Genomic DNA, 11,787 nt, shown 5'->3' with positions numbered 1-11,787 from the left:
AAAACCAAAGAAACAAAATTGAATGACAATAACAAGTTGGATCTTCACAAGTCTTCGTACATGTTTTTCGATCGCTTTCTAATTTCCAATGGAGCTTTTACAAAACAGCGGCGTTCTCTATTTTGGAGAAGCCGAAGAAGATGATGAATGTTCTATTCAACATCATGAGGAAGGAGGGTTGTCTTGGAAGCATATCAGGAAAATGTTCATGAAGCGGTAGCAACTGAAGAAGACAAATGCTACAAAACACAAAAATAGCCTGGAAAAACTGGAAAATCAACAGGAAGTTTATACATCATGAAATGTTGATATTGAGCAAAAGCGAAGCGGGAACATTCCGTGCAAGCAAAGCTCGTATTTGCTTATCAAGAGGACCTTCAAAATGATATTTGATTTTCGGGTCTGCAACTCTTTTTCATCCTTTTCTGTATATGAACTTAGTTGTATGAGAAAATAAGAACAATTAAGAGAAATACCAATGATTGAAGACCGTTCAAAGTATATAAAAGGGTTGGGTAGTAGACACCAAGTCACTTGATAAGCTAATATGGAACAATGTTTCCCTTTCATTTTTCTCAATATCAACAATCAAGATTTCAATTCATCATAAATAAATTTCTAGCAAAACTTACACTTTTCACTGGTTCTTTTTGTGCATGCGTTCATCTTCTCCTTGAACACACCATGATTTTCTTCAACTTCTTCCTATACCCTTCCTTGTTCCCTCACTTAATCTTGAACAGGCCCTCTGCTCTTTCAAATTCCCCAGTTTCACAAATCTGAGAAGGATTTTTTTGGGCAAATAATTCACAGGTAATCACGTCAACCATAGATGTTGCAGACCTCCCAGCCCCTAAGACAGGAACAAGGGTGAAAATTGGTTCCTCGCTAATCTGAATTCTCTTAGTCATTTCACCAAATTCCTCGAATACAACGGTGAAAATGCGCGACAATGATTCATGAGACATGAGCAGACATGATGGGTAATAGAACCTGAAATTCTACACAAGGAGGAAAGGATATATATATATCGATTAGAGATCAATAAACAGGTAAAAAAAAAAATTTAATATCTAGACAAATCATCAAAATAAAAAATTGAACATAAAACATGACTACAGAACATAAAGCTGGACTCCGGTTGAAAATTTTGAGATTAAATATATTATATGGAGTACTATAAGGTCATTGGCTGCTTCTAGAAACTTTGTTAACATTAGCACATGACAATAAATCAAGCTCACTAATAGTGAAACGTTTAATTCTATCAACAAAATCAACGGTATACCATAATAAGACTATAGAGCTGGATCACATTATATGGCTAATTACTAATACTCGTTTTGAAAAAATAAATCCATCAAGGATCTCTCCCCTCCTTCCCCCCCAACAATCATCCCCCGACGCACATCTCCACCCATCTTCTCCCCCCTCTCTCTCCCCCTCCATCCTGGCTACTTCTCCCTCCATTTCCCTCCTTCCCAGCACTGCGTGCTACATCAAACCCTAAAGATATTGTTTTTCCATTTCATTCTTCTAATATGTGAGTAGAGGCCTCCCACTTGATCTGCTATAAGAGGCCATATAAAATTTGAGCTTAAGCAATAAGTTGACCACTAAACGGATACACTCCCTAGTTCTTTTATTTAAGCAATTTGTGGTAACTGGAGATAAAACAAATAACAAGAGGCCAATCCATCAAAGATTAACTTAAAATGAAGGTTTCTTCCAGGAAAAAAACTAACCATTACATCATCCCAAGAGAAGTGGTTCTCTGAAAGGATTCTGTCAGTAAGGAAAATGCAAAACTTTGCTATTTTGTTCATCTGTCTCTCTGTCAGCGAATTTGGACAAACCCCATCAGCAGGATTTGCACCCGTACACTCTGAGCAGATCTTCACAGAAAGTTCATCCGTAATTGATAGGATAACTGCACATAGTTTTCCAGGAACAATACATTTCTGAAAGCAAAAATCATGCCAGGGTTCATGACCAAAACCCCCAAAACTTTGTCCTGTTTTGCTAGGTAGGACTTCGGCAACAGAACCAGTGCAGGTTTCCGTGTCATCCACAGCATAAAGGATGGGCTTTACTTCTATAGAAGCTCTACAATATTCATCCAAAGAATATTAAATTAACAGTAGTAAGAGAAAAGAATCCTAGAGTTCATGTTTATGGATTCTTAACTTCTTGTCATGTCTACTGGTATAGAGAAAAAAGTGATTAAAAGAATCCCGTTATATTCATGGATAAAAATAACCTTAAGTATAGCGCAGAAAGGTTCTATCCCAATTTCCAATGACAGATACATATTGCCACTAGACCCACCGACAAATGAGTAGAAATAATTACCTTTTTGGCAAATCAGGCACAAGGACATATAAAAATATGGAATCAAGCACTTCAGACTTGTTTTGACTACATGAATGAAGCAACTTCACTTGCTTCAGGAATGTCTCCAGCGTGTCCGGAATAGTGATTCTTTCTGATAAAGGAATACATGCCGAACAGTAAATGACGAAGAGAATGGCAGAGGTCGATATCGAACAGTTAAAGCATTTTGCCACAGCTTCACTATTTTGTAGTGCTTGTTCAAGCTCAGCAGCAGGGCCTCCACTGCATAGCAACATTGTTGGAGGGTCAAGCCCCAATTGCCCGGCCATATGAAGTATCTGTTTATGCAGGGTCGCCTGAAAGAGAACAAAATGTGAACTGATGGGCTCATCAAATGGAGATTGAAAGAATAGGAAAGCCAGACAAGTATTACGTGAACAGATTACATGTAAACATACACAAAGGTGAGTCAATTATTGTTATGTCTAAGGAAATCACTTCAAGTGTTCAATGCTAGCATATAATAGTTGAAAACATGTCACTGACAGCATGGACCAACACCTGATGCTGACCAAGAGGCTCAAGAAAAAGAAATTGAAAGCAGCAGCAATATCTGGAAATTGACCTGATTTCTAGGTGGACATGAAGGAACCATGCCTGCGCAAGTACAAGAGTCATCTTCCCATTTATGGTTACTGCAGGGAAAGTATGGTGCCGTCAATCTTTAATTCTATTTATAAGTCCTAGAGTTCAGGGTTTTGCTAATTAGCACAGTTTCTGCACATGAGAGTTTAGGCCGCCAATTAGCTGTCATATAAGCCAATTGTTGCAAGTCTTATTCTGATTTTAAAAGTCCAATTCCAGTTTCATATATAGGAATCTCACTCCTAGTTTATGTAGGAAGTCCCCTCAGTGTATGCCAAGAAAATATTCCTTCATTCAAGGAGAAATTTTACGAAAATATTTCTGAAGTTTTTCAAGAGCTGTTGTGCATCATGTGTGATGCAATCAAACCACAGAAGTCATGTCTAAGGCTACCAGGAAACATTCCTAGGATTACCTTCTAAATCTATTCCTGCTTCTTGAATGTCTGCATCTTAACCAGATTTCAACTAGTCCCTAATTCACCCCTCAGGCATTAGAGGTACCCGTGTCCTGTTTGCAGCACCCAGAATAGTAATCAAACAGCCTCAAAATCATTTCTCTTTTCCCTCAGGCGTCTACCTTTTTGCTACAGCTAGAAACCTGAAAGGCCGTTATTGTCCTACATCTCTTTAGCCACAAAAGGCTTCAAAATACCTTCCTTCTCATCGCTACACATTCAAGCTAGGCTCAGGCACACTCTTAGTGAAAGATTATCCCCTTATTCAGCATCGACAGAAACCTTTGCAATTCTTTAAAAATTATAACCCGTCTTAAAGATAGTTACTTGAAAATGACGTATTGAGAAGATTAAAACACTGTCCACATGTATAAGAGTTTGGCATGGCAAGATATAGAACAAAAAGGAGATGGAAGAGTAATACTATGATCCCCAGGAATAAAATAAAAAAGAGTGCTGAAAAAAGGTTTCATTTGGTAAGAGGGGATCAAATTAATGAAAAGTTAAAGGCTAAGTAGAATAAGTACCTGGCTATATGGTCCGATGCAACTAGGAGCCCAGCTGGAAATACTTTGCACATGCAAAACTCTTTTGCTTTGATCATTTGCCACTAGGACTTCAACATATGCCCTCCCTAAACCAGTTTGCAACAGGGGAAGTTCAATTGTGCTGCGGGATGGAACACCAAACTGGCACTTCTCCTGTGTAATAAAGGTCACATATGTTTCATTTGCCTTTGCAAACTCACACATATCAGCAATATACAGATGAACATAAAGAACATTCTCCCAAGAGAATCCACTTTCCGCAAGTTGTGATTCAATCTTCATTAGAACAACCCTCAAATCCTCTTGCAAATCTGCCAATCAGACAAAAACTAAACTACCTGAAATTAAAACATAAATACCACCGAAGGCCAGTAAATAGGAACACTAAAATGGGGAAAAAAACATGCAATAAACATGAACAAGAGATAAAGGAAAAAAAATTACAAGGACTGCACGTCAGGCAACTTATTATCTTGCCATTAAAACATTAAACTTACCGGCTGAAGTTTTGCATGAATCTTGCAACCAGCAAGAAATGGAAACGGTAGTATTCATTCCTGTTTTTGAGATGTGGACTTTATGCTCCTTATTCTCGGCTGTGTCACAGCTTTGATCAACAGATTGGCACTCCACCTCACATATTTGTAGGCAGTCGCCAAGGACTTCACAAACGGAATCCATGTTCTCCAAAAATAATCCATTGCTTCTTTCTATATCACTTACGGTATCAGCTGCCAGCTTACTTTCTAAATGGAATGCCAAAGGATGAAGGATCCCAACCGGAGCAATAGAATCTGAGGAGTGCAGTACAATGTCAAATTCGTCTAGAACCAGACAAGCATTCTGGGGCAGAAAAAAAAAAAAGGTTAATAGTTTTGAAAATCAAGATCATTGCCTTGTTAAACACAGAAGCTGTCTAGAAGTTCTGCAACATTAGACTACATCATGCATTGGCTTAGTAAGAAAGTTAAAGTTTTTCCCTAATAGAAATTGTTTTAGTCTCTGTGCCAATGCATTTATGGAGGAAAATTAAATATATGCTATGACACAGAATCAAATAAAACAATTCCTGCAGTTGACTCCTGGCTCCCGCAAATTGGGTAAACACGGGACAAGCAACATATCACTAGATGAAACTTGTGCATTTTTAAAAGTAATAGAACCAAATAAAGGTTAACTTACTGTAAACAGGGGGCAGTCAAGAGTCAATGTTTCATATTCTCCTCCTTCACCACAGACATTTATTCCATACAGCCTGCCAAAAAAAAACACAAACAAAAGATGAAGAAAAGACCCTAGATACTACAACACACTCCATCGCAACGGTTTTCACCAGAAAATGCCTACTCTTTTAGCTTGTGTAGGTAGGACTCCAGGTGCGCAATTTCTTTGCCCAAGTGCCTTCTGGGGTTCAATCCAATGGCTGCAACCTATAGCCATCAAAAGACACAGCTTCACGTCATAATCCACTAGCTGTTGAAGAAAGATACAAGAATTTGCATGGCATTGGAAACTCTGTTAGCTCGTGTGCAGGCCATGGAATGACAAGCAACTTTGTCATGAATAAGTAACCTTGAAGTCCGTTCAATATATCTTCCATGCAAACACTGCATGTCTGTTTGTTTTATTTCGGCAGTACATCATGCCCCAAAAGGTCCACTCAGATGCATATATGATTCAGGAAATCGCAATGGATTGAAAGAGAAGATTGGGAAAGAAGAATCCATAGTAGACAACCTCAAGTGATTCACAAACAGGTTACTGCATCAAGTTCATTGTTTAGAAGATCTGCACCCTAATATGTGTGTAGACAAAAGAGACATAACCGTGAGGCTGGTACCAAACACAGATGTGCACGTGTACAGCGTTGTCAGCTCAAAATAATATTTCATTACTAACTTAAGTTATTTCAGTATAAGTATCTTAATTGCAGACTTGCAGGCCACGCCCCTCACTCCCATCCCGTCCAGACGGAATCACATTTCCAATTGGGATGGGAATTCTAAAACATACAAATTCAAAAAAACATAGAAGAGGGGCTACCAAGCGAGAGAAAATCCAACAGCATCATAATGAAAGTTTGACTTGGGAATATCCTACTACAAGTTACTTTACCTAAATATGATTCATCTTACATACAAAGAAACAATTTGCAACTAGGAACAATTCGCATAGTAATTACAAATTTGTGTTTTAAGCATAAGCGTAACAACAACGCAAAAGAGTTAAAAAAAATATAATGCTCAGAAGTTGTATTTACATAAATACAGTAACATTTATCAACATTTGAATCTTCTCTATGTTATGCCCTCCCTCCCCTACTGGGCCCCACCCTTGCCACTGCCACTGCATCATCTTGTACGAAAAAGAAAAGGTATTTATCTATCACTTGATAAACGATTAAGGCATGAAGATGTTTCTCTTGACTCTCTTATGCCCCTTTAGACGGGGTACCTTCCCTCCACTTCCTCAGTCAGGCTGATATGAAAAAAAAGATGGCCGACCTTAATCCTTTTTCATTAAATGAAACTGCCGAATCTAGTTGTATTTTCCAATGCTGCATCTCTATTCAACATAGATCATTTTGCAGGCCCAATTATATAAGTAGACAGAAACTAGAAAACGATACCTAGACAATCTAGTATATCTTCCAACTGCTTTCTCAATACTTAAAGATTGGGGATAAGTTGGATTTTGCTAGCACATAGCAATTGGATTAGCAGAATATGCAAAGAAAAGATCACCATTGACGCCCCATCAATAATTTTTATCCTTTATCAGCAACCTCAGTCCCAGTATATACTTTTACAGGCAACCTATGTGTTTGCTTCACTGGCCAGTCTAAGTTTTGAAGGGACTTCCCTTAACTATATTCTTGGCCGCACTAAATTTCCCCAACTGTTGGTCCCCTATGTTTTAGATGGACCAAAAGAGAAAAAGGCTCAGCTTCTGACTTGTGTCAGGAATTTGAACCATAAGTAACATTGATCTCAGACCTACAAAACTTCTAGTGTAATCATTAAATTTGTGAGAAGAACGGGTTAGGCGCACCAAGAGACTATGCACATCGATAGTGGATTTGGAGTGGAAGCGTAATGCACGACCAGTAGATACCGGAAAACGAAGAAAAGATGAAAACAAAACCAAGATACACTAGGACACAAACTAGCTAATGGCTGTGCCACAATTATGAGAAGACGAAATGATTACTTTGAAAGAAAAATTAGCAATTATGAGGTCCAGTTCTTTGTTAAACAGCCAAGTGCTTTTAAGTGAGAGAAACGCAACCAGGATTGGGTGTCAATTGTTATAGGCATACAGCAGCAAGAAAAACATACACAAGTATTAATCATACAAGGATATTGCACGAAAGATAGATATCACCATTCACCACCACTAGTCATACCTTTACAATAATGGCCACAATTCCTTTTCTTATCTGGTCGTGACAGAAAAGGAAAACAATCAGTATATGTAAACTGAGGAGGGCAATTGTTATTCTTGCTGATAAACACATCTTACCATTTCTTGGAGGAGCAATGACTGATCTTGCTTCCACAAATATGCCAGAGAAATGAGCCCTAATCTGGAACATACATTTTCTACCCGTAATCTTTGATAGTCGGATGCAATGGCACCTGAAGATACCGCTGAGATGGAGGGCATTTGCCGTTTTACCTCATTTAACAGGATGAACAAATCTTCAACTTCATCGCCAGGAGTCATACTGTAGCTAAGTTTGTGATGCCTATGAAATCCACATAAAATAAATCTAAGTCCAATTATCATTCAAAATAGACAATAATATATCTTGTGCATTGAAAGATATTATCAAATAATAAGTTGTGAATTATCTCAAAATGTACTTGAAATCCAATGGGTTTTTGATTCAATCCGGGCATTCAATCCCGTCACTGAGATGCTCAGTTGACTCCTTAACCTCGATAGGAAGATGACTTATTCAATCATTTGTGGGAACTTAAAACGAATTCATGCGAATGGGTGTAAGCCTTGCTGCTAGGAAACACCCAGTGCTGACCACACTGAGAGAGATGAAAGGACGGGTAACGCCAGTTGGTGAAGTGGCATGAAGAATCTCTAAGAAAAAATAACAAATTTCTATTTTCCTTCAATGTAGCTACTTTTTTTTCTTCATACATCACAATGTCAAGATTGGGCACATGTTTCAAACACATATCCCTCAAATTTAGATCCAAGTAACATAGGTCAGATAAATGAGTACGTTGCTATTCAGTCAAGAGTTTTATGGAGGGTTTTGCATGAAACAACATTGGTAACCCACCCAAGACCAGAATTTCATTCTCTGTCCACTATTATCCTTTAGGATTCATTTGATACTCCCAAACACCGAGCAGCACGAAAGAGGACTAATAGAGATCAATAAGGAAGAATAATTTCTTTTCATAACTCAATTAGCCTGAAGTGTATTGTGAACACAATTAAGGAGGATAAATACAATCAGAAGGAAGATATTTCAGGTAGTCTGATCTGATAAAGCAACATAAACACACAAAATTTGGTTTTGTTAACCATACAAGATTTATGCTAAATTTCTCAATAACGCAATGCAGAGAGACAATCCTAGCATCCCCAAAGTAAGATTCATTGTTTAACTGAACTTCCAGCTTAAACGGCTTGCCTTGTAGATCCTTGTATTCGTCTTCGGAATAACGGTACTCCCATGCAATTTGCAAAGCTGACAACTATCTGGTGCCCCACCTGGTAAGAGATCCAAAGTCAATAGATATTTAAAAAAAGTGAAAATTAGACATCAAAGGGTCCTCAATCACATTAAAGCACGTCGTATACTCAAGACAGTTAGACCCGCATTAGGCTCAATCATATTTAACATCTACAGAAGCAAAGTACCCTTTGAGAGTCATCGCCGAAGCTATTTTCTTACACAATAAAGCTACCCTCAGGAGCACAATTGTACAAGAAAACAAAAATGAGATAGAACGTTGCAACCTGATTCGAAAGACAGTTGCAACCCAATCATTCTTTAATGACAAACTGGGATTGAAATTCATGAGGGCCATTAGTGTTCAGCCAGCAAATTAAGGTTGTCGTATTTCTGGCGAACTAAGAATGTGGGGGAAGAAAGTACTGGATCTTAGTGGAAACGTATGGGAGGAAATGACTAGTATTCCTTACCAAACAGCATAACAAATCCTAAGATAACATCAGAGACATACTTTATATCGGGATATCATAGAGACAGATATATGCATTTGTCTTACAAAATCAACTACGGTAAGGAGCTACCTTATTGTACATGAAAATAGCAATAATGTTTATAGCTGCTCCCCCACAAAGCTCTTAAAATATATTAATATCAATCCCCGGGAGAGGTGGGAGGATTAAGGAGAGCGCCCGGGAAACTCATTTTAACGAGGTATGAAAGTTACAGAAACTACCCTTAAATGTAAGTTATAGAAACTACCCTTAAATGTTCCCCGCGTAGTACAAGTCCTCGAAAATTACAACAAAAACCCTAGACAACTACAAAAATGCCCTCTCTCCTCGGGAGGTAATCCCACGAGAGTCAAACTTGAAAGAAGCAGTACCAGAACTAGGGCTGCAAATGAACCGGGCAGCTCTTGGCTCAGGTCTTTAAGGTTTAGCTCAACTCGTTTAGTAATCGAGCCAAGCTCAAGCTTGAGTTTTGGGCTCGTTTACTAAACAAGCCGAGCTCGACAGTCAAAAGCTGGGCTCAGCTGGGCTCGCAAAAGCTCAGCTCATTCAAAGAGACTCGTTAAGTAAATTAACTAGGCTCTCGAGCACGAGTTTTAGTCTCATTTAGTAAACGAGCCAAGCTCGAACACCACGTTCGCAGCTCGGCTCAGCTTGTTTACACCCCTAACAGGAACAAACAATCGAGGAACTACCAATACCGGAAACCATAAATCCCGTCCATTTTAATACCGGGAATTATCCGAGGCCTTAGAATATCCATTTTAAGGCTGCACAGCTGACAGCTATGAACCCATTTTAGAGTAAGTGAAGCTCACTGTTTGGTACATGTAGCTATCCAGCTCGTCCAACGAGTCATCGGCAGGTAACAAATTAGCCAATGCAACAATCTGAACAAAAAAAAAAAATCAGACATTTTTGTAAGGAAAATCATAGTAACGGCGAAGCGTGGGAAAACCCTAGTAAGTGAAAAAAAACAAGGGAGAGAGACAACACCTCGTGGCCGTAATCGATGCATTTCATCATGGCATAGCAGCTGTCCTTGCCCCCACTGACCAATCCCACCACCTTCATCTCTGATGAGGGTTAGGTTATTGAATCAGTTCGACGGGCTGTTCGTGCCAGGAACGAAGGTACTCCACTGGTATTTAGTAGGGATTATTTCCGAGGCCAGAGAGAAAAAATGGGAGGAGAAAAATTAGTATTCATTAACGCTCCGTTTGTTTGAGTGTAAAATATTTTAGTACTTATTTTTCGGTATTTGTTTGTTTAAAAAATTAAAAAAAAAAATATTAATTGGAAGAAAATGATTTACCTTTAAATATTTCGTAAGTTATTTTTTAAAATGAACCCGCTTGCCTTCTACTGCAATTCTCACAGCTCAGTTTCCTCGATCGTCAGTCCTAACCTACCGTTTAATTTCAATATTCTCATATCTCTCCACCGTTTAAGCTCTCCCCTCTCTCCCTACACTATTTTGTCGATTTCTAAAAATATTTTTCGAGTGCCAACCAAACACTGAAAAATAAAAGCTTAGAGTTTGTTTTATGAAAAAACATTTTACATGAAAAATATTTTACATCGAAACAAACGTAGCCTAAATTTGAAAGTTTTATTTTCCTCCCTCATTCTCTTCCAACTAAACAATAGAAAGGAAAATTTTATTTCCCTTAGTTCCAAACAGATAATATTTTCGACATCTACATGACCTATACTTATTTATTATTCGTTTTGGAGTCTCAAAATTTTTTACCATGACTTTTTAATAATTTTTTTTATCTATCTATTGACTCGTACTCTAAAAAATATTTCTCAAAAACCCAAACCGAATAGGGCTAGCTATTTGGATTGGAACTCATAGATGCAAAGGGAAAGGAAGGAAAAATAATAGTAGTAATAAATTGAAAAATAGTAGTATCAAGTATCAACTCTCATACAACCACCTTTGAAATTTGGTAGAGAAATCCAAAATCTATTGACATAAACACAAACAAAGTGTCCTCTTTTTTTAATCTCAACCATTGCATATTAAGTGTATACCCAGTTTGTCTGGTAAATAAAATTTCACTTTTTTGGCAAGAAAATAGTAAGACCATCTCTTTTTGTGAGTGATTTTCATCTAAAAATTTATCCATTTTTTTTTTTCAATATAAAGATCCATATTAGACCCTGCTAAGAGTACACCAACAACTAAACGAGAAAGTCTGAACATAATAAGCTTATAAAAATAGAAGAAAAAAAGGCTGAACAGAAGTAATGACCAAAAAAGGAATTGATTTTGACACTCAATCTTTTTTTTTTAATGTCACTCCTCTTTTATGTGGTATTAACAAAAATGGTAGTGGCAAAATCGCTCCTCCAAAGAACTATTCCCTCCGTCCCAAATTGAATGTCAATTTTTGATATTTGTGCTAATTTCAATTTTTTATGTATTTCAGTATGGATCTTGTTTCATAATTTTCGATTAATTATATTATATAAATTTTTTAAACTCATAAAAAATATTATAAATTAAAAAATATAAGCAATGCAAAATAACACAAATTTCAATAATTGTCTTCCTTCTTGTTACGGCAGGTAATACTGAAC

General features: G+C 37.5%; 1 protein-coding gene across 6 annotated transcripts; it reads right to left on the bottom strand.

The window, feature by feature from the left end:
- Positions 1-10,372, bottom strand: LOC131325837 (diphthine--ammonia ligase). Of its 6 annotated transcripts, none has more exons than XR_009199839.1 (13): positions 10,195-10,372; positions 10,017-10,088; positions 8,645-8,724; positions 7,507-7,732; positions 7,391-7,423; positions 5,332-5,414; positions 5,167-5,239; positions 4,482-4,827; positions 3,964-4,295; positions 2,353-2,690; positions 1,746-2,106; positions 633-1,001; positions 1-259 (listed from the first exon to the last, which is right to left on the bottom strand). XR_009199839.1 is itself a non-coding variant. In XM_058358308.1 (13 exons), exons 1-13 carry the CDS (start codon positions 10,270-10,272, stop codon positions 726-728), a joined length of 2,220 nt encoding a protein of 739 aa, XP_058214291.1. In that variant the 5' UTR covers positions 10,273-10,366; the 3' UTR covers positions 1-725. The 6 variants fall into 6 exon arrangements, 3 of the variants coding, with proteins under 3 accessions (XP_058214291.1, XP_058214290.1, XP_058214292.1); XR_009199838.1 differs by having other exon boundaries at positions 1-425; positions 10,195-10,366; XR_009199841.1 differs by having other exon boundaries at positions 1-239; positions 10,195-10,366.
- Positions 10,373-11,787: the final 1,415 nt, after the last annotated feature.

This window comes from Rhododendron vialii, chromosome 5a (assembly GCF_030253575.1).
Source record: "Rhododendron vialii isolate Sample 1 chromosome 5a, ASM3025357v1".
Classification (NCBI taxonomy): Eukaryota; Viridiplantae; Streptophyta; class Magnoliopsida; order Ericales; family Ericaceae; genus Rhododendron; species Rhododendron vialii.
This window is presented reverse-complemented; position numbering and strand designations above follow the sequence as displayed.

Coding starts and splice junctions, on each gene's coding strand:
- LOC131325837 (XM_058358307.1), bottom strand. CDS start 10,272: ATGAAGGTGGTGGGATTGGTCAGTGGGGGCAAGGACAGCTGCTATGCC. Junction 4,296..4,481: donor TTCATGCAAAACTTCAGCCG/GTAAGTTTAATG, acceptor TCTGATTGGCAG/ATTTGCAAGAGGATTTGAGG. Junction 1,002..1,745: donor TCTCTTGGGATGATGTAATG/GTTAGTTTTTTT, acceptor CTCCTTGTGTAG/AATTTCAGGTTCTATTACCC.